The 23,399-nt window shown below is 40.4% G+C and overlaps 1 protein-coding gene across 3 annotated transcripts in view; it reads left to right on the top strand.

Annotated features, from left to right (window-relative positions):
• Positions 1–23,399, top strand: part of MPPED2 (metallophosphoesterase domain containing 2) — a 172,438-nt gene that overhangs the window by 76,988 nt on the left and 72,051 nt on the right. For all 3 annotated transcript variants that reach the window (XM_061203204.1, XM_061203203.1, XM_061203205.1), the window contains one exon: positions 10,424–10,649. In XM_061203204.1, coding sequence (XP_061059187.1) covers positions 10,424–10,649 — 226 coding nt within the window. The remainder of the gene's footprint in view (positions 1–10,423; positions 10,650–23,399) is intronic.

Raw genomic sequence — 23,399 nt, 5'->3', positions numbered from 1 at the left:
CTGCACACTGAAATCCTGCATTCATCTGCCCAAACATTGTTTCAGCATGCAAAAATCATAGTAGTTATTACAAAAAGATTTTTTTTTATTATTACTTGTGGGGTTAAAGTGGGGAGGGAATCTAAAAAGCCTCTAAAATTGTTATTATTTTTTAAAGCAGATGGCCTTTATGCCAGAGTTATTTTTATTTGATTTTTTACCATACTTAATGGTTTAAAATGCACACACATAGGATTTGTGTTTGTTCCTCTAATTATTCAGTAGAGTAATTGCCACTTGTTTTGTAATTATTGCTGGAAGGAACACCTTTCTCTTAGTTGCTTTTTTAAAGGCTTTGTGGGGAAAAAAATCCCAACATATTGTTTTTCAGCTCACCATAGACTTTGTCAGTCAACACTACTAGTTTGTTAAAGACACTCATTGAATACTCTTTTAAGATGGTAAGAAGTAGGAGATGAACCCCTTATCTCGAATGAAGTTACAATGCAGAACAAAGACAGGATAAAAATAATGATAATAATAATCGTCCTTTATGTGTCAGTTTTATATTAAGTTCTTTATCAATCTCACTCAGTCTGCATGTCCACTCTGTAATATAGGTTGTGCAATTATCCTTATTTTTTCTGATGAGTAATATGAAGGTTAAATAGCATGTTTTGAGTTTCAGTTTCTCAGGTAGTAAGTGACAGAATCAGAAACTTGGTCCCGAATCTGTCTGACTCCAAAGCCCATGATCTCTCCATCATGCTATTATTTCTACATTCTGTTATGCTCCAGTGATATAAACATGTACATGGCTGGTTGAGATGAGACTTGACAATGTTGTTACCAATTCTTCCTGTGACTATCCAGTGAAATCCTGATTTGGATCCAGTTTTCTGAAACTTGAGGAAGTCGACTGAAGGGTCTTTAGGAGATTGATTGTTTCAGATCAGATTTGTTGTATGGCGTATCAATCTTTCTCAACAAGCCAAGGCTCTCATTTGTAAGGAAGAGGTTGGACAAAATAAACAGTGAAAAGACTACCCATGGTTCCAGTTACATAGCCAGATGGTAATACTCAAGTATAATTGGAGCCATGCTTCCTTGGACAGTTACCATCACGGCTTTACATATAGAACATGCCATGTTGGTCTGGGTAGCAACTTAGAGGTACTCAGTTGGGAAACAAGGAGGAGATTGTCATTCATTTTTAATACCTTGTGGTAGTAAAGTGTATGAATGTGTGTGTGTGTTTGTGTGCGTGTGTGTGTTTAAGTCACAGAAAGCTGTGTTGGAATAAGGTTATGGTTGAGACGAGAATGCATGCAAACAAGTTGCTGCTGAGCAGCAATCAAATCTCTGAGATGCTTTCAGGTCCATAATAATTATGGGTACTAATGGCCTTGTGGTTTACACTTCTTAGTCACGTTACCTATCATCAGTGCCATATACTGGAGACTACTCGGGTCCAGAGGGAGGTCTGCTTTCCTGGGTGAGGGATGGACTTTTGTCTCCTTTGTGGATTAAGGCTTATAACATCTCCTGATGCCTTGTGATTCTTTTTATGACGGAGGCTGAAGAGGAGGAGGGAGCATTTCAGCTGTGGCTTCTTAACACTAGCCCTAATTCCTGCAGCAGACCACTGGGCGTTCACTCAGCATTCCTTACTTGCTCCTGGGTTTCCGGCTCAGCCTTGACATTATTGTAATATAGTTTTCTGTGTTTAATATTTCTTAGACTTGGTTTCCCATTGCAAGCATGGAAGAAACCCTAATGCATGAGTTTCAGAGGAGAAGGTAGCAGTCTGAACCTGCTGTGTGGCTCCATCAGCAAGTGTGAGTATTAACGTTAGAGCTGTCAGGACTTGTGAAAATTAATGGAGCCTGACGGGGGACAGACTGAGGTCAGAGACGGAGCTTGCCCTGATTGAATGTTTCTGGTGGCTTTGCAGCCGAGGCAAGTGAGTGCAAACCGTGGAGCCGAGAGGGAGTGCTGGAGGTCCATTCATTCATTTAACATGTAGGCAGTGGGCACCAAATATGTGTCAAGCACTTTTCTAGGTGCTGGGAGCACAGCAGGGAAAGGTGGGCTCTACCTGCTTCTAGCTTCAGAGCCCTCTCCTTGCCTCCAGGCTTGACTCAGCCTTTCTCTGCTATTGGCCCCCAGCAGTCATCAAGGAAGGAATTTATTCATTTATTTTAATTTTTATTGAAGTATAGTTGATTTACAATGTTGTGTTAATTTCTGCTGTACAGGAAAGTGATTCAGTTATACATATATATATTCTTTTTCATATTCTTTTCCATTATGGTTCATCACAGGATATTGAATGTAATTCCCTGTGCTATAGAGTAGGACGACCTTGTTGTTTTATCCATCCTATATATAATAGTTTGTATCTGCTAATCCCAAATCCCAGTCGAGGAAGGAATTTAACTGACACATCTCCTTAGTCCATCCCAGAGCCTCATAGTTCTTCTATCCTCATAGCCATTGGTATTATTTTTTTTCCTTCCATCCTCCTGCAAAATTTTCTGCTTGGCCAATTTTCAAGCCCCAGTTATTCTTATTTAGTCCTCAGTGGAATAGAGAACCTTCAAGAGTTTAAACATTTCCCCCTCTGCTGGAGTCATGATATTAAAATATAATAATAATTTTAAACAGAAAAAAATGCCTTCTATTATCCACCTTGGGGCTATAACAAGGTCCCTTTATAACATTGGCATTAGGGAACATCTACAGTGCCCCACACAGACCAAAGGTTTCAGAAATGTGATTGAATTGCAATATATCTCTTTTGTGTATAACAGTCCATGATAATAGGTCTGAGTATATATCTGTTTTATTCTTTTTAATCTCAGAAAGTTCATTCTTCCTAGCACACTGGCAAGGCAAGGTGAGCCTGAAGGTTGTGCCCTGTGAGTTGTGTTTTCCTGGGCATCTGGGAGCCATTGCAGGTTCTTCTGAATTGTTATCTCTGTGTTGTTTTCTTCTTGCTACATAGTGAGCTTTATTTTATGTGAGTGATATGCCAGAAACATTTTTGGTTTCCTCATATATTTTCAAAGTCTGGAATTTAGGAGTATGGAGGGGAGTGTGCATAGAGATTGGAGATATTTAAATTAATTTGTCACCTTCGTATAAGTAGGTTTTCCTTTACCCAGGAAACCCAGCAAGCCATGTTTGCTTTGGGATGATCTGCTTTACAAAGAACTACTTTTGTACTCTGGGTTTTTTCCCCCTGGGTTTTTAGCAGAAATAAATAGGAGATAACAGTCAGTTAACCTTGCCTGTCAGATCCCTGATAAAAACTGGGTATGGTGAAGGTGGTATTTGTCGTAAGTCACAACCTGATGGCCATTTTGGTTGCCCCTATTTCCCATACTCCCCATTCATGACGAATAAAGAATATGGGGCAGGAGCCAACTCCTAGTAGGTGGCAGGCAGATTCCCAGGAAAAGAAAGTATTCTGGAATGACCTTGGATTCTGATCTGACATGAACTTGAGTTTTCGAGAGGAATACATTCTATAATGATTTTAAAAAATAGGTTGCAGTTGTGTGATAATTTTGAGGAACATTAACTTTTATTGGTGGATGTGGGGCAAGCTAGCAAGGAATCGTGTTTGGCCAGAGGAGTGCTTATATATGTTTACTGTAAAATGCTGATACACACGTGCCCTAGTCCTTACCACTCTCTCTTACTTCAACCTAGCTCAGTTCACATTTTTGTCTTATTTCTCTGGTCCCTGTAGACATTTTAGTTTATTACCTTGGACTTCTATTCTACTGTCAAAGCCTCATCTTATTTCTCATAATACAGTCAACAAGTTTTTAAATTCTGGGACTCTGCATGACAATGGACAAAGGAGCTTTTTTTCCTTCTTCTCAACTCTATGACCTTCCCTTCCTTGGGTAGGCTCCCAAATTCTTCTGGGAGCTAGTGGGTAAGAAATTACACCCACAGCTGCAGTAACATTTGGGGAATGCCTAAATTGAGCCAGCATGTGTGGTATGAGGAGGACTCATGTAAGAGATAGGTCTTAAGCCAAAGTCCATGAGGCTGTTACAAATTTGGGCTCACCTCCACTTAGAGGGGTGGGATAGGGAGGGTGGGAGGGAGACGCAAGAGGGAGGAGATATGGGGATATATGTATATGTATAGCTGATTCACTTTGTTATACAGCAGAAATTAACACACCATTATAAAACAGTTATACTCCAATAAAGATGTTAAAAATAAATAAATAAATAAATCATGTGTCAAAAAAAAAGATTTGGGCTCACCTGACAGAATACTAGCAGGGGAGGCAAAGAGCTTTTCTTGTCCCAATTTTGCCACCAGCTTGACTTGTGACTTTGCTTAGCAAGTGACAGTACCTCTCTGGCACTCACTCTCTTCATTAGTAAAATTGAATTGGATACATCAGTGATTTTTCTTTTTAATATTTTTAAGCCAGGGCTAACTTTCTTCGAATCAAATCTTTCCCCAAATCGTAAAATAAAGGAAAGCAGTGCTGCCATGGTGAACATGGGAGCAAGCCCCTCCCCTCCCCCCTTGTCTCTTTCCTCCCATCACCCTGCTCCAGCCCCGGGGAGGGTTACAGAGCACAGCTTTCAAATCACTCAGGGTGTGAAACATGGGAGCCGCTTTAAGTGACACATTAAATGTCCGGAGTTTGGGAAGGAAGGGAGGCTGACCTTGACACAATCCGCTGTGTGTCTGCTTTAAAGTTGTCATGGCTTTAGCAGACATGTGCATAGCCAAAGATCTTAGTTTTTCTTTTTCTGTTCCTCTCTGTATACTCATCGAAGAGTACCTTCATCTGATTCTATGAAGATATTAGGGGTATTCCAAATGAGTAGTCACTCTTGAGAGAAATAGAATCTGGGCGTTACTTATCACAGGTTACACTATTCATTTGTGAATGAGGGACCGATCCTGGCCCATTTTTTGGCAATCAATAAATGTTAGAAGAGATGGGTAACTGGATGTTAGGAGGAGGAAAGAAGTGATGTGTTGAGGGCACACATTTTCAAGGTTAGAAGCATCTCGACAGAGGCAGCTAGGTTTGCACTGTGTATAGGTTGAAGGCCTCATAGGTCCACCCACCATCACCTCAGATCCAGATATCTTAATGCCCCTAGTAATGTTTTTGTTAATTTGAAGGATACATTGGACCATACCAGTTTCTGCCTTTGGAAAATCGAAGTTTTCTTTTTCATCTCCAGATGCTTTTCTTTGAAGGCAATGACATTGTGCAATGTGACCAGGGAATGATCCAATTTGTGGATAAACTAATATTTTCTTGGTTGGCAACTGGGAAGGGCAATCATTATAATAATCATTATAACACAGCTAATATATATTGAGTGATGATAAAGTGTGAGAAACTGTGCAAATCTTTACATGCAGTATATTGTTTAATGTGCATCAAACCTTAGGGGTAGTATTTTTATTTTCCCCCCATTTATATTTGAAGAAACTGCAGTTTAAAAACAGTGTATTGGAGAATATTTGGCTAGACTGGATTGGAGATGCTTCCTCATTTCACTACTAAAGTTCTGGAAAGAGAATTCCGGAAGCTTGCAGCTGGTAGGCCAAATTAGATGTATTAGAATTGGCCCCCAACTGTGTTTGTTTGTTTTTAATTGAACTAGCAATTCAGGAGGGCTTAAACTTGGAGGACAACCCAGTACTGGTTTAAACCTTGTCATATAGCTCAAGATGACAAGCCCATTCCTGGAATTCTTTTTAGGAAGTTCCTGGTAAGTCTTGCAGAGGTTCATTCATTCCTTCAACAGATACTTATTGTGTGCCTGCCATTTGGGAAGGTATTGAACTGGGTACTTTGGGTCAAACAAGGAACCACAAGCCACAATCCATGCCTTCAAGGACCTCACAGTCTAGGAGGAGACAAGTCACATGCAAAGGGTAAAACTAAAAAAATGGAGTAAAATAATAAAGTGCACTGATTATTTACTCCATACCACACATGTGCTTTAGAAGCTTTATGTCATTTTATCTTGAACGCAACCTATGAGGTGGATGCAGTTATTATCCCCGTTGCTAACGCACCATAGAGAACATAAGGTCTGTCCAAGGTCATATGGCTAACATGTCGTGTAGCCTGCAGAGGCCCCACTCTTACCCTCTTGCCTCCACAGTTTAATTTGTAATAAAATTTAAAAATTTGAAAATTAAATCACAGAGAATAGAAGTGTGACACATGCAGTAAGAAAATATTAAATAATATTCATAGAAGTAAAGATGAAGAAGGAGCGTGTAATGGGTCAGCTGAGAATGAGGTGGGACGCAAAGGGAGTTGAGGAAGAAGAGAGGAAAGGAAATACCGGAGAGGGAGGGGGAGAAGGCAGAGTCCAGCATCACTAATCCAGGAAGAGATACTTTGTCAGACAGGGATGTCACTGCGGACACATCCATGGAGATGAGGATGGAGAAAAAGCCTTGGCTTTAGTTTTTAGGAGGTTTTTATTGACATTCAGGGAAGCTTTTGGAAGAGTACAGAAACAAAGGCAGATTGCATTGGGTAAATTCTGAGTAGCCATTTATGTCTAAGTTGCTGATTCTAATAGTAGGGTAGCCCATCAGGCAACACAATGATGATAAGTGGGCCAAGGTGTGAGAAGGAACAGGGAATGAGGAGGTCTGCAGCAGACTGATGTCAGTATTGCCTGATTTTTTATCTTCCAAAAGAAGCCAGAAACCCTGAATTTTTGGTGTGATATTTCCTGATTTCTAAATGTTAGTTCAACTAAGAAAATAAAATAAAACACAGTTGAGGGCCCACTATAATACATCTGTGGGCTGAATTTGGCATACCAGCTGCAAGCTTCTAGAATCCTCCTTCCAGAAGTTTAGAAGTAAAATGAAGAAGCATCTCAAAGAAGAAGTAAGGTTAGGGATGGTTTAGGATTGCATTTGAGGAGTGTGTGTGTGTGTGTGTGTGTGTGTGTGTGTGTGTGAGTGAAGAGCTGCTTGTTTTTATTTTCTTGGGGTGGGTAAACATAAACTCACTAAGGAGGAGAAATAAAGAGACCCAAAATATCATAGAGAGATGTCTGAAAAATTAAAGTGCCAGTGGCAGGAAATGGATTAAGAGGCCAATTATTAGAAAGATGAGAAGATGTAAACAGTGATTGGAAAGGGAAGAGAAGGAAATGAAGAAAGTCTATCTTGAGGTGAGGACGTATTGTATGCTAAGTGCAGAGTCAAAAGGAGCCTGGAACCTAGAGAGGAACCTGGAAAAGTTTTGTGATAGCGGCTTAGGGAATAGGCAGTGGCAAGAGTATAGGATGATTAGAATTGTAGAATAGCAGTGAGGACCCAGCTGACTTCCATTATCCGTTAGTTTTAAGTGAGCATCTATTTATGTGATACAGTGAGGTGATACAGATACAGTAGGAGATACAGATTTGAATAAGACTTAATTGCTACCTCCAAGAGCTTATCGTCTTACTTATGATCAGTAGCTCTAAACTGAACTGATTGATGGGCTAGTTTCCCGAATCTCATTCATTCATTTGCTAGCCATCACTTTGCCATATCTGTGAATTATCTGTATTATTATTTGCTCAATAGTTTTCTTTGAATCATCCCTTAATTTATATACAAAAATAGAAAAATGAAAATAGAAATGAAAAATGAAGCCATATATCATTACTTGCATTGTTGTGTTTTTCCAAATATGCATTTTTAGAACATACGAAACTACTTGACATTTTGTCAGAAGTTCATCTCTATTCCACCTAAAATAATCTTGTATCTCACCAATAGAACATATACTGTGTCTTAGGAAAGATAGAACTGGTTAGTTGGTAGAATTCTTCAGGTCACTCAAAGCAAGAATTTTTCCACATTAGAATAACTGCACTATGGCCTTGGTTTTTTATTCAGGCAGGAGAGCTTCGCTGGCCTGATCTGAATAAAATGGATAAAGGCAGGCACCTCTTTGTCTGACGATTTTAAAATAATGCTATTTGAATAACAAGAAGTTAGAGCTTGACTGCAGAGCCTTCCAAATTAATCTAGTCTGGAAAAAACCAAAAATGCCATCAAGTAACAGGAGATTTGTCAGCTGCCCTGCTTACAATTTTCATATAAAACACAAAGGTTGGCAGATTATAGATGAAAGGTCAGTTCAGCAAAAGAAATATGTCAGACAATCTCATAACATAGGTAACAGAGGATGGAAGTTAGAAACTACTATTGGATTCTCAGAAAGAGATGAGTTTGTTGGCAATGCGTAAATATCATCACGATTTTCTGTGGCTGTTCATTTTGGTGGCTACTTCTTTATGCTGAGTCTCCAAAATTTGATTTAAAAGATACTGAAGAGGCTGTCTTCCTGAGAAAGATTTACTTTGCAGCAGTTTTACTTTTTTTTTTTTTTCTTAACTGATCTGAAGGGGAGAAATGTACTTCCTTCACCTTGTTTCCCAGTCTTACCCATTCCATCCCTGAACCAAAGCTCTGAAATGGAAAAAACAAGAAGCCAAGGCCTCTTGCAAGAGCAGTGGTACATAAAGACAGGGTTTACACCGAGTCCATCATCATGAATGATTAAAGGAGGACCAGCAGCTAAAGCATGACTTGTACAAATAGAGTTGCTCAAAGGTTCACGCAGGTAGGACCTGCCTTGGAGCAGATTACTGTCCAGGAAAGCATTTCAGCCCGTTCCAGCCTTGGGAGCACAGGTGAGTCTGGGAATGCAGTATCAGGCCAGTGTGTTCACAGAGCCATGATGTTGAAATTTTGGGGCATCTCAAAAATTTCCAGCGTGTGCAGTGCTGGGAATTTGCAGGCTCCTTAATAGATCTTTCATCCGTATTTTAAGTGCAGGGAATTGTACAAAATATCATCATTCTATCCAAGTAGCTTGCAACATACATCACAGTCTTATTGCCTTATGCTAGTGCAGATTATAAGCTCTGCATGCATTTAAGAGAGGCTTCCTATTTTCTATGAGCTCTTCACTGTAGCCTTGCAAATAACTGAGGCCAAAGGCATTTCACACAGCATTGTGGGCTAATAATCAAGGATATCTATTGATGCTTGGTCACAATGTTTTCGGTTTCATCTTTCTGCAGTGTTATTTTCTGACTGCTTTCACCTCTCTTCTAAGTCTCGCCCTTAACCCACATGCTATATATACAGTTTTAATACTATTTACAATTTGCATTGCTGAAATCCAAGTGGGCCAATGACAAAACTTGCCTTCCCTTCCAAACAATATAATTCTCTCCCCCACTATAAGCTTCATTAATTGAATCATTGATTCTGGCTTGCTGGTAAGGACCAATTCTTACAACAAATGTATCCAATTTCCTGCTAGTGGTAACTTTCATTCTTCCTGGAATAGCAGGAAACATTAATTTTGCATTGGACCTAGGAGTCTCAGGAAGCTGGAATTATAGGCACCGTTGTCCCGCCCTTTTCCTCCTCAAAATAAAATGAAATAAAATAAAACGAGCAGCTGCCCAGTGGTGAGGCTTGAGGGATGGATAATGACAAAGAAGAGGAAAAAGCATTAATTTCAGGATGGGGGCAGCTGCCCGGCACTATCTCCCTTTGGATTTTGGTTCTTATAGCATCACGGTGAGTTATTAATATGTATGGTCCGTACTTTATTCAAACATTATAAATCTATGCAGAAGTCTGGTGTTTGGGTTTTCCTTTATAGCTTTCATTCTTCTTCCCAGAATTATCTCATTTTGATCGGGAAACTTCTGCATAAAAAACACACATGGAGAACTCACATTTCCATACCATAAATATTAAAAAGGGGTTAAGCTTTACAGTTTCTTCTCCCATCCCAATGGGAGGAAATTTAGCCTTCTAATCAGGGGGCCATTCTTAATGTTCTTTTTATTCGCAAGCCAAAAGGTAAACTTTAACTTGCCATATGAAATTGTACTGTGTAGTTCCTTTCATTTATGTAAATTGTGAAATGCTTGGCTATGCCATGTCTTTTGTATGAAGCTTATACTAAAAAATCTAGCAGTTATCTGAGTTGTTAAGAATAGTTGGTCGGCTTATTTTCTAAGGGTCAAAACCAAGTCCAGACCTTTTTAAGGCTCGTGATTAAAGTACTTTTTGCTGGATAATTATAAAGTATGGATTCATCACAGTGTGGATTCATCACAGTGAATCTGTAGCAGACAGAAAAGGGAAATGGAACTAGCAAACTTAATGTCTCCTTAGTAGCTTTTGAGCTTCTGAGCAGCTTCCTATCTCCCGTTTATTGTCATTTTTGTTAGCATAAAAAAGTAGTCATAAATTTTGGTTCCCATGGAAATATAAAGGAATGCATGAGCTATATCATTTGGGGATACTGTCTGCTAATCACACAGTCTCTGCTGTTGTACTTCATGATGGGAAATGAACGTGCTAATCGGTGCTTTTTTTTTTCTTATTTCAGGAAACCTGCCATATGAATATAAAATAGTGATTGCTGGGAATCATGAACTGACATTTGATAAGGAATTCATGGCAGACCTTGTTAAACAGGACTACTACCGTTTCCCCTCTGTGTCCAAATTGAAACCAGAGGACTTTGACAACGTTCAGTCCCTCCTGACAAACAGTATTTACTTACAAGACTCGGAGGTAACAGTGAAGGGATTCAGGATATATGGTGCACCTTGGTAAGTGTTCATTCCAACAGTCTTCCCCTCTGTTTTTTTAGCTCAGCACTCAGAAAGCATGGTTCCGGCTTAGGTGCCTTAAACCAAAAGGATAAAGATGAAGAGAAACCTTTTGGCTGTATTTAGAACATAATACATATTTTGGCACTGCTTGCTGCAAAACACGATGCTTGTTGTTTTCATTGTGATGCAGATTTCTTTAGGCAAGATCAATGGGAGCATGGCTTTGGTAGATACGTGTCTGTTTGTGTGACCGGGGCTGCATGTGTGTCTGTGGGACACAGAAGGATTTGGTGGAAGGTCACCGTGTTACCCTTCACGCAGGTTCAGCCACTCTGAACATTCCATCAGCCTACGTGACTCGTTTCCTTCTCGTTTTACATTGGAAGCACTCATAAAATATCTTGCTTAGATTAGAGTTTCTCAAATCTTGCTACACATCAGAATCACCTGACCAACTCGGAAGAAATACAGATTTTGAAGCCATATCCCCCTGAGACTCTGATTCTCCTTCCTGAGGTGGAGCCCAGTGACCTGTATTTTTAAAGCTCCCCAGACAAGACTGAAGCACAGACAGTTTGGAAGTTACCGGTTGAGAGCTCAGTTCTAGAATTCTCAGTACTGAAATTCTCAGCTCTAGAAAACTTGAAGCAGGCGCGTATTCCTTGGGACCAGACAAGGAAGCATTTTAACCTTGGTTCTATCAGTTGCCAGTTGTCTGGTTTTGAAGAAGTTAATTCATAGAGAAGGAACCTCAGTTTCTCTACGACAGTGAAAATAATACCTACTTTTAGAGGGTTATTATGCGGATTAAATTAGGTGATGTTTGCAATGGATTGAGAAGAGCGCCTGGTGATTTGCTTAGAATAACAATTACCATTTTTCAGGCCTTAGCTCTGCCACGAGATATTTATGTGAACTTGAGCAAGTCACTTAGCCTCTAGAGCCAGTTTTTTCATCTCTAAAATGGGAGTGTTAGATCAGAAGATCAGTAGCAGAGGAGTCTTGGATTTTTATTTATTTGCTTTCTTACTTTTTGAGAGCCTTATGTGTATATAGAGCAGAAAAACTAACCTTTACTCACTTAACCTGGAAAAGTATCCCAGTCCTGCCTTAGGAGTTGCGGATAAGGCTGGAAAAGGACAGAGTGAATTCAGATTGGCCACCCCACTCAACAGTTTGGATTGTCTTCTGTAAAAGAGAAAGTTGAGATATTTCCTGTAATTTGGTTTTCTAGCTTTACTAGTTGGTATCCAGAAGGACTGCTAAGTGGATACAGGAAGTATATTTCCATTTAAAATCAACCTGACCGTGATTCTGAACTCTTAATTGAGTACTTACCAAATGTCAGGCACTAAAAGTCCTTTATACCTATTATCTCATTTTCTTCAAACTACCTTTAAGAGACAGGCACTATTGTGATTCTCATTTGGCAGATGAGAAAACTCAGGCACAGAAAGGTTAAGTAACTGCTCAAGAATCACACGGATTCTAAGTGGTAGCATGCTAACTTGAGTCTGGCTGCAGGGTACATGGTATGCCTGAGGTGACGGTGGTAGTGCTGTGGTAATTGGTGGTTATAATCTGCTGTGTTTATATCCAGCTTTATGAATGCACGTCAATTAGTGCTTTTTATATGTGACAAGGTGGTAAAGGGCAAGAGAACAAACAGCAGAAATTAGTCCTATCAAACAATAATCTGAAAGCTGATCTTGGGGTAATGTAGGATGTCGATATCAGCATTTCTGGGTAAAGGGCAGGAGAGAGAGAGCTTTTTCAGCTTCACAGCTCACTTCTTTTTTTTTTTAAAGTATTTGTTTATTTTTATTTTTATTTTTTTTGGCTGTGTTGGGTCTTCGTTTCTGTGCGAGGGCTTTCTCTAGTTGTGGCAAGCGGGGGCCACTCTTCATCGCGGTGCGCGGGCCTCTCACTATCGCGGCCTCTCTTGTTGCGGAGCACAGGCTCCGGACGCGCAGGCTCAGTAATTGTGGCTCACGGGCCCAGCTGTTCCGCGGCATGTGGGATCTTCCCAGACCAGGGCTCGAACCCATGTCCCCTGCATTGGCAGGCGAATTCTCAACCACTGCGCCACCAAGGAAGCCCCACAACTCACTTCTTAATGACTATGCAGTAGTTGAGGAATGACCTCTAATTGGCAGAGAAGATCTACATGGAGTTGAGATGATTTTTTCAATAATTTAAGATGATTTTTGAAAAATCTTCAGCGCCTAGAACATTTAAGCCCATTCCTGAACAAACAGGACTTTCAGAGATTCCCTGGATTGATGGTTGTTGGTGTGATGACAGCAAGCTTCCTCCATTATCTGAGCAGGTCCAGATCTGTTTAGGATAGGGTTTAGCTCAACCAGATTATGGCTGTGATGCATGAGGGAGTGCATTTGGATTCCGAGGCAGATCGTGTAGCATCTCAAGAAATAACAAATCATAGTAGTTCAAATATGCGAAGTGATGGGGCATAATTTGGTTTTGGTGGTGGTACAAACTTCGGACAAAGTTTATGTCTGAACTGGATTGATCTCATTCACAATTTTTTATTTTAATATTGGAGAAACTGGTAAAGTCAAGAAAACACGCAGCATTAGTCTTCTAAAATGTTACCCTGAAGTTGTTTTTCACACACAGTTTATTGGGATTTCTAGAAAGTTTGAACTATTTCCTTTCTTTTTACAATGAGGGAGATCTTTAAATGGAATTTGTCTCACCCATAGGAATTGTTGATACTTTGTCTTTTGACCAAGAATACAGGGGTTGATGAAAAGGAAATTGCAATTTCATCATATTTTTATGATGAAAATTAGTATTAATATTAAAAAAATAATAATTAAAATAGTTAAAAAATTAATATTCCCAGAACTGCTGTAATCTGAACATTGATTTAGGAATGCCTATGTTAGCATTTCTATGCAAGGAGAACAGATTTTCCCATTTCTACTACTTATTTATTCAGCTGTGGGACCTTGGGCATTTTTCTGAATGTCTCCATGCCTCCGTTTTCTCATCTCTAAAGTGAGAAATAGCAATATTACTTCTCTCTCATGGTTGTTACAAGTGAGTTAATGCATCCACAGCATGCAGAAGACTTCCTGGCATGGAGTAAGTACTGGATAAGTGTTAGCTATTACTGATGTAGTAGGGTTGGTGTTTCCAATGTACTTTATACCTTTGTCCACCTTCAGATGGAGACAATTGCACTAGGAGTCAGATGGGCTGGCTTCTAGCCTTAGTTCAGTCTCTGCTGATTGCACAACAAATCCCTTCTCTATTCTGTAAAACAGGGGTAGTGAGGTCTGCCCCACTTTCTCTCTGATGCCACTCACTTCAATAGTCACCAAAATTAGAATCTTTAAAGAGCATACATATTTGCGGGCATGCTTGATTATTTTAATATCTTGTACAATTTTTAGCTTCTTTCACTATTAAGAATTTGACTGGAAGCAAATCTGGCGGGGGGGGGGGTGATTTATACTAGAGCTGCTACTCTTCTCCTATGAGAAATAAGGATTTTCCATCCTAAGATTCACACATAGGTGGACATCTGCTTAGTAACCCATTAGATCCTCCAACTCCAAAATAATGTGAACGGTTTTAACTTTGATTTCCATGCTTTTCCTATAACTTTTCTGGAGGGAATATTAAGTTCTGATTTACTGATATTGCTAGTGGTTTTCATTTAAAAACAGAAATCAAAATAAGAACCTTGATACTAAGGATTTCCATCCTGTCACAGGTTTCTCAAAAGTAATTGCCATCTCTGTGATAAACCATAATGGAAAAGAATATAAAAGAAGAACGTCTATACGTGTATCACTGAGTCACCTTGCTGTACAGCAGAGATTGCCACAACTTTGTAAATCAACTAGACTTCAATCAAAAAAATATATTTTTTTAAAGTAATTGCCGTCTGACCAGGGAGAGAGCTTATTAACTCATGTATTTACAAAATGTAGATTGTGACTCAGTTTCACTCTAAACAAGGTATATTAGCTCCTATTCATTACATGTTTGTAACTTGTAGCACCGCTGAAAGCTTCCTAAAGACCCGAGAGAATTAACGCAGTGTCTCCTAACTTACAATTTAGGAGGAACTTGTATGTGGAAAATAACTTACAACAATCCTGAGCACTCATGTGTGTTTGCAATTGGAGGACACTGTCATGCTTATTAGATCTGCAAAGAAGAGGGTTTGGATGTAGTTCGATGGGTCTGGGAAAATCCAACGGCCTACACTGAAGAAGTTGTGCATGGGGTGCCTTGTCCTGGGAGAAAGGTGCTCCCTTGGAAGGAAGGCAAGAGTTGACCAGTTCTCAAGGGGCAGCCCGGCCTCAGGAGGCCTTCCGCTGGGTTCTGTGGCTTCTGTATGTATTCCTTCGCCACCTCGTTCTTCCAAGAATCGTGAAGAAAGGAGTCAGGCGTGATGTATTGTCATGGGACTAACAGTTCAGTCACAGCTTTTCTTAACTTCTCCTATTACATTTTTCTCTCCCTCTCTGGGGGACAGAAGAGGGTCTTGTGTGGCCTAGCAGTTAGATCTGCCCAGGACTTTGCTCTCATAACAGCACAGCTCGTGGATTTCTTGTATCCCTTGTGTTGATTTTTTGCCACCGAGGTGGTTCCTGATCTCCTTTTGTGATCACTTTCAGCTTTTGATCCCAAAAATGTCTTTTCCAAAGGCTGATTGTGGTCAGAAAGAGGAGACAAAATTCTAATCTGTCAAATACCAGCCACTGATATTTGTGCTAATTCACCGCTTGTCTGGTCAGGGTGGAGGGGAGGTGGCATTTTGAAATCATCTTTGTATTTTTGGTTACTGGATCTGTAGCCAGCATTTTAGTGCAAGTAGATTTCCATAAACTCACTCGTGGGACTGGGCATTTAAAAATCGACTAGCCCCTTCTTTTTTCTGATTTCAGTTGCTCTTTGGCTACTAAGATGCTTATGTAGAAAAAAAAATCCAGGTGCAAACGGATCAGTAGCCGAGCCACAAAAAGTAAAAAGTCCGTCTTGCTCCAACCTGAGTGTGGCAGTTGTATTGTTCAGCAATGCACCTTGTTCCCCTCCTGAACAGAAACGCAGAGCTAGTCTCCTGTGGCTTTTAATGAATATGAGCGGGGCTTTCCGATGTCCAGGAATTTGATCTCTACGCTGACCAAGGGGTCAGGAACAAAGAGCACACTTTCTCATGTTAGAGTAGACCCAGGTGTAATTTGTCAGATTTAGTAATTGTAGAGGAAGTGCCTTAACTTCTGCAGCAGGAAAATTAGATCGAGCCTAGGCAGCGTAATTCTAAAATGGCTGAAATAGCAAGAGAAAGTCCATTGAGCTGCATTTTCAAAGGAAGTGTGTGCAGGATATTTTTTTTTTCCTTCCTCTCTCCCCCTCATTTTGGATCATCAACATGTTGAGTTTGTCCATTTGTTCAGATGTAATTTTCTCAGCGTTTTTCAAAGTGGGAGTTAAGCGTTGTTTCCACTCTCTGCAGCCTCTATAATTGTGTTTGCATCCAAACAGCTACAAGGTTGCTCACGTTTCCTTGTTCTGATCAGCACAATGGTACTGTAAGTTTACCCTGTCAGAAAGCTTCAGATGTTTTTATTTCCAATTATAAGGTTTGTAATGCATCATGTGTTTCGCTGACAGTCTTCAAGTTCTTGCAGTAGCGAAAAAATTAACAGCAGATATTGAGTGAGAGGATGAGAAAACCAATTGGCCACTCATGATGGAATTCAGATCTGGGGATGGGTGGAATGGGCTCATTTATTTTATTTTCTAGTCATACTTTGTAATTAACTTGGGCCAAAAAAAAAAAAAGGGAAGAAGAAGAAGAAAAGAAAGAAACATCTCCACGTTCAGCAGGAAAGTCCTTTCACGCTAAAGAACAGGACTGTACGAACAAGACTGATTCTGTGCCACGATTTCAGGGATTCCAGCTTTTATTCAGGAGGGCTCAGGAAGGTATCGGCACAGAAACAGGTCTGTGTGTGTGTGTGTTAAACAAATACGCACTCTCCTTCTACATGATTCTGTTCCAGGGCCCAGGCTAACGTTTCATTTTTCTTGGCGTGAGGCCCACGGACTCTCCCATTCTGAAACCTGTGGCGGGTCTGTCCTGCTCTAGAATTACAGGCTCTGTTTACATTTTCGCCTGCTTCAGAATGCAGCTGACTGCTCTGAAAGCTGCACGGGATCAGCTTCATTTCTGGTTTAACAACTGCGCTGTTTATTTGGAAAAGGAGAAAGCAAACCCTGTCCGCTTGCTTCCTACCTCCCATTGCTAGCCATATCAGTACATACCTTGGCAAAAGCTGGTTTATGTGGAGTTTAGAACGTTGGATGCAACTCATACCTTTCCGCCTGCTTGTCGTGTGCCTTTAGCTGATGTGTTGGTGGTGGTCGTGTAGACGAATGTGGAGGGGGGTATAGAAGTGTTCCTGGGCATTCAGTTATGCTTAATATCAGCCATTGGCATAATTTAAATTTTTGCCTGCACATTCTGAGAGACCAACTCAATTAGCAAATGACGATAATAAACTTCTATTTGGGTGATATATTTCACTTAGAGAACTTTCACATGTGTTATCTCCTTTGGGCTTCACAACAATTCTAAATAGTTAAAATTTAAAACCAACTCTAAACAATTAAAAGGCAAAGGGCATGTATTCATAATAATTATTAATAATAGCCAGCATTTACAAGTGCTTGTATGTCGTGACAGTGCTGCCTCGTGTTGCCTCCTATTGACAGAGGAAACCAAGATCGAGCTTTTGGCAGAAAAGACGACTTGCCCAAAGTTAGTTTGGGGAGAAATAGGACTAGAATCCAGCCTTCCTTTGCTGAGCTCTTGAGGCTGAGCCGGGATATCCTAGTAACCGCACATGTCACTCTATTCCTTGACCTGAGGCAAATCAGGAAGTGGCCACTTAGAAGCCGTGGCTGTTCCCATCTAGTTGCAAAAAGGACACACAGAAATCCAGGCCAGTCCTCTCAGGAGCTCTCAGGCTTCAGTGATGGGGTGCTTGAAGGGGGGGGGACAATGGGAATGTTGGGGGGACAGAACAAAAGAATCATCCTGATCTTCTGCATGGTGTGCTCCAGAGCCTAGGGTTTAAAAAATGAGGATCTATACCTGTGCGTCATAAGACACGGATCGGCTCCTCTGGTATTTCTGCTCTATGGCGACAACTTCCATTTCCTTTGCACACACGTCAGAGGGGCAAGTATCAGGTGCACGTGGCTATTTTCCTCTGAAGCACCAAGGAGCAGCTGAGAGAGACGGCAGCCGCGGGCACACGCACCGAGAAGGAAGTGCTGACCGTGCTTCCCCACGGAAGTCGGGCTGGTGTGGACCCATACACCATGCTCCAGGCAGACCTGGACTTCCACGATGAGACCCTGCCGGCTCGCTGCTGGGTGTTCTTTCATTTTCTCATGTTACACTGACAGGTTCCTTTTTAACCCAGAGTTGCTGCTGGTGGAGGGAAGGAGATGATACAGTGGCTCTAAGCTCCACAAGGGCGGGGACCCTGTCAGCTTTGTTCTCCATGCATACCCTAGGCCAGCCCAGGGCCTGGCACACAGGGGGTGCTCGGTCCATTTCTGCTGAATGAATGAATGAGGGTGGTAGTGGTAAAGATGTGTCTGTGGCTGCCTGACTGAAGGTCCACATCTATGAGACACCCAGTTGCAAAAGAAAAAATATTTCCGAGACAAGATCGAGCATAGCCATGAATCTGCAAGGACAGCTAGAGATGGTAGAACAAAGTGGAACCAAAGCACTAACCTATGTCCATGAGCTCTTCATGAACATGTCTAGATCCTTCCCGAACATTCGGAAAGGTAGAGTGCACGGCCTCTCTCCACGTGAGCACGGTCTAATAAAGGTGAGGAGAGGGAGTGGTGGGACAGACCTACCTAGAAGGCAGTGAGAATTTTCAAAGAAAGGCTCCAACAGTATTTTAAGACTCTTCATTGTCATTTCTGTACCTCATTTGCCTTATCCCCATGCTCTGAGTAGCTACAGAAATTTCTATTAGATTTGGAGACTACGTCTTCAAGCTACAGTAAAAGCAGCCAGTGTAAAGTGTGAGTTTGGTTGGAAGCTAAACCGAGTGGGCCCTCAGAATGTCCTTTGGACGTTAGAAACCAGTTATTAAACATGTAGTATTCTCTTTTCTCAATGGTTGAATTCTTTGAGTTGAATTAAAGCCATACAGATTCTGTACCATTTATTTTCAAGCTATTTGGCAAACACGTATTTCTTATTTAATCCTTTGAATTTTAAGTGTAATGTGAATTTCTCCAGATATTACCAGGTGGTGAGCCCACTGGCGTCCCTTTGACAGTTGTGACCCATATGTGCCAGGTTTCAGGCACTGCTGCTGCTTTGCCTTCCTGCATACATTTACCCTATAGCTCAGGTGTGCTCACAAGGAAGTCCAGGTAACTACCCAGGTAGGTTCCTTCAGTCCTCCTGATGATCCGTAGTGAGGGTGAATGGGCTTCGGAGCCCACAGCTTGGAGGTTGCCACTTCTACCTAGTGCTCCGTTTTTGCCGGGCACCTCACCTGCATGGCCTCGGGTCACCCCTTTGCCCCTTTTGGTGAGTCTGCCTGCTGCCAGAGTTGTTTCACAACAGAGTCACGGTGATCAAAGCCATGCTGTGTTCTGCGCTCGACAGGGGAGAGGCCCTGTGCCCTTCTAGGCTGCTCTGTAAGAGGGCCATCAAAGGATGTCACTCAGCCTCCCAGAGAGTCACCTGTATGCCCGTGGGAGGCTTGTTGGGAGACAGGACAAAACATGCTGTGCTCAGGGACATCCCTCTGACAGTGAAGGGTTTGTTGAAACTGGCTGAGCTCTTCTTGCTGATTCCCTCTTTCCTTAAAACATCAGTTCCTCAGGTTAACAAACTTCTGGCTGGACCTCCCCAGCAGGGAGACACCCCCCGAAAGGTCTGATCCCCAGGCTGGACATAGCTTAAACAGCTGCAGCCCTGTTCTACCCACTGTCGGGGGAAGCAGTGTGTGTATAGAGGCCGCAGGCTTTAGCCTTTAGAAGCAGCTGTCCCCAGCGAGCTTGTGTCTCAGTTTTATCATTTAGAACTCACTTACCTTCTTAAGCAAGTTGTTTCATCTCTAAGCCACAGTTTCATCTGTGAAATGGGTATGCAAAGAACAACAACTACTATTCCTTGAGCATCACCCACATACAGGTATTTTACGTGAAATAGTTTTTAAGCCTCACAGCCACCCTGTAAAGAAAGTAATATTTCCCCCACTTGGGAGATGATAAAATTGAATGATGATTTATGATGAAAATAGAGAAGTTAAATAACTACACAAGGACACTCATTTCCTAAGTAACAGAACTGGAAGTCTAACCTCAAAGCCTTAATTTTTTCACTGCTCTGTGTATTTTTCGTGGGATTAAAATGCGATCGTGTATGTTAAGTTCCTGGCACTCAGTAAATGCTCAATAAATATTATTTTCTTCCCTGGCAAGTAATAGTTGTGTAGTTTTGTGATGGCTATTTTTGTTTGTTTGTCTGTCTGTGTTCTTGTCTTTTTTTATGATGGTATATCAGGGTGGAAGGGGAGAAGCAAAAAGGGACAGAAAGGAGGTGAATAAAAAACTTAGTCTAGGAAAATAGTTACCCCTATGTGTGTGTGTATGTGAGAGAGATGGGGAGAGAAAAGAATTTTTAAAAGCAAACATTGTATGGTTTCATTGCACGGCAAGTTGCTAATGATCTGGATAAGTGGAAACCATTTAGGAAAGGAACCCCATATATCGGCAGCATGTGGTCAAAGGACGTGGAAGAGTGAATAGATGTCTGTTAAATGAAGACATATGGGGCATTTTAAGGTCACTTACATGGAGCATCATTTTAAATGTATGAGTAACGCTCGGTACTGCGTTTTCACCCAGGAAAAAAATAAAGGTAATCTTGGATGGGAACTATAAATTGAAAGTGGAATGTTCCGTGAGGGCTGCTCAAACAGGAAGTTAGTGGCAAATCGGAAAGCTTTTGGATTAGCAGAATGTGTCTGCATTCTGTAAAGAGCAGAAAAAATGAGTTTGAAAATCTGCTTTAATTCAGGAGAGGATATAGGAAGATTGTTTGGCACAAATATTAGAAAAGATCAGCTAGGTTAAAGTGTAAATACAATTACTGTGACTAATAATGTCCAAGTACGAAATTTGCAGCAAAAAATGAAAAATAAATGAAGAGAAGCACCTGGTATATAAAACCTAATGTCTGGCATGGTGGGTTTAGGATGGATCACATTTTTTTTAAAAAACAGTGCTAACAGTGAGATCAGCTCGGTGCTTTGTGACCACCTAGAGAGGTGGGATAGGGAGGGTGGGAGGGAGACCCAAGAGAGAGGAGATATGGGGATATATGTATATGTATAGCTGATTCGCTTTGTTGTACAGAAGAAACTAACACACCATTATAAAGCAATTATACTCCAATAAAGATGTTTAAAAAAATAAAAATTAAATTAAATTTAATTTAATTTAAAAAAAAAAGTGCTAAAATTTCATAGAACCTACAGTAAATCAACATTGAAGACTAAGTAAAACCAATGCTATGTGTGTAAAGGAAAAAAAAGAGGTCAGAGCTGACACACTGATTTTCCATCTTCTCCTAAAATTTGTTACGAACTTCTTTTACATACGATGTACAAAATGATGGCACATAAAACTAAGTGCCTCTGATGCCTGCCTGGCTTTTTAACTGGAGATGACTGTTTCTCTCACTACATTTCAAGCTACTTTATGCATTGAAATGATGGGACATATCAATTTTAATTCTAAATCCAGTAAGGTGTGCTGACTTTCCGTGCCACACAAGGCTCCATAAACAATGGGAAGTAGCTTAAAGCATCATAATTCCAGAAATAGGATTATCAAAAACAGAAACTAGGGGGAAAAAAAGTTTTTATTGTCTTATTGATTTAAAAGTCCAACCCCTCAAATCACTAGGCCATAATTGGGGCCTCTATTTTCATTTTGAATCAAGAATTAATAGAAAAACCTTCTTGCTTTGATCTTTTCAGAATGAAATAAAAGCTGCTAGACTAAAACCTAATCAGAAATGGGTGATGGAAAAACTAGTTGGAAATAGGCTGTTGGGCTATTATTAGCCACCTCCCCACTTTTTTTTTTTCTTTCCTTGGGTGTTATGACTTAAGGGGAGAAATTGTGGAAAGGACATTTGTTTAAGAAATTCAACTCAAATTCGTGAGTTTTGCTTTTATATTTAAATATATTAATACGTAGGAAGCACTTGAGAATGAGGATTTTAGGCTGTGTTTATGATGCCTTTGTTACTAAACATTTTTTAATGCTTCCCGATTTTTCAGATGAAACAGCAAAGACTAGTTATTTTTCTTACCCAAATTCAGCTTCTCCCTTAAAAAGATGTAGTAATTCTGTACAGGGAAGTACTTACCTGTAGGTCCCGCAGAATGAATATGAAAAACGGGAGACCTAAGTGTGTACATATAATGCTGGCGCTGACCTTTGTGCTTTTAAATAGCTCTTACCAGAGGCGAATTCTGTGTGGTTTGCTGGCTTACAGAGCAGCTTCAGAGGCAGGCCCAGGAGAGGTGAGGGAATTTTCAGGGTATTGAAGTGCCTGCCTACATTCAAACACACCATATATGCCATTAAGTACTACTCTTAAAGGGAAAATCTGACATTAAGGACGGTATTGGTTTTTAAGGTTATTTGTTACAGAAATTGCCTCTGTAGAGTTTGAACTCTGTTCTGAAAAGCCTGAGAGAAACAGGATCACTTCTTTGGAAATTTTGAAGTTTGGCTGGCCTGTAAACCACAGGCTTAACCATACACTAAAGTCAGTTCTGAGGTTTTGTAACTGTTGATACTTATGATTTTCATTATAAATGTGTTTTTACTTTGTTGATTGTTGCAATAAACAGAATCATTGGATTACTGATAGAGCAGAATACAAATATGCCAGAGAAAATCCATTTTCTTTGTCCATTGACTCAAATAACTCTTCTTGTGAATGAGACCAAAAAAACTTGTCTTTCTGGGTTTTCTACAAGTAAGAACAGAACAAAAAAAAAAAGGTGAAAGGAAAATAGCTATTACAGAATATCAAGGGCAGAAATCATGCAAAAAGTAGACATCTCAATTCCTAAAGATTATGTTTTCCAAGCTGTGTAAATTCTCTTCAGTTAATCGGACACTCACATGAATAAAAGCTTTACAATTCCAGTGAAAATTCATCCATTCACCTGGTTTTGGTCATTCAAGAATTAGCATCAGACATCAGAGAGCAATGGTATGTTTTTCTTCTTACATTTAGCAGTAAGCTTTTCACAAGCTATATTCCCACCAAAAATATACAGAGGTATCAATAGCATCACAAAAAAATGTATATACATATATAGAGAAAATGAAAACCGAAAGGTAATACACCACAAGTATAACAACAGTTTTCTCTTATGAATTGTTCTTTCTTTCTTTCATTCTACTTGTCTGGGACTTTTATGTGTTCTTGCAGTGGGTAAGTTTTATTTTTACAGTCAGAAGAAAAGGCCACATTCTCTAGCTGTAAGATGTATGCTAGGGGTAGTTTGGACGTTGACTCTCTCATTTTTTCTAACTTTGTGCCGTCGTTGTGTATCTAGTTCTTGCAGAGTTGTGGGCCTGCACATATGCACACACTTCAGGGATTACCTGTGTCACAGGCCATTGCCA

The sequence above is a fragment of the Eubalaena glacialis genome, chromosome 10 (genome assembly GCF_028564815.1).
Source record: "Eubalaena glacialis isolate mEubGla1 chromosome 10, mEubGla1.1.hap2.+ XY, whole genome shotgun sequence".
Classification (NCBI taxonomy): Eukaryota; Metazoa; Chordata; class Mammalia; order Artiodactyla; family Balaenidae; genus Eubalaena; species Eubalaena glacialis.
The sequence above is the reverse complement of the archived record's forward strand: the minus strand, read 5'-3'. Positions and strand labels throughout refer to the sequence as shown.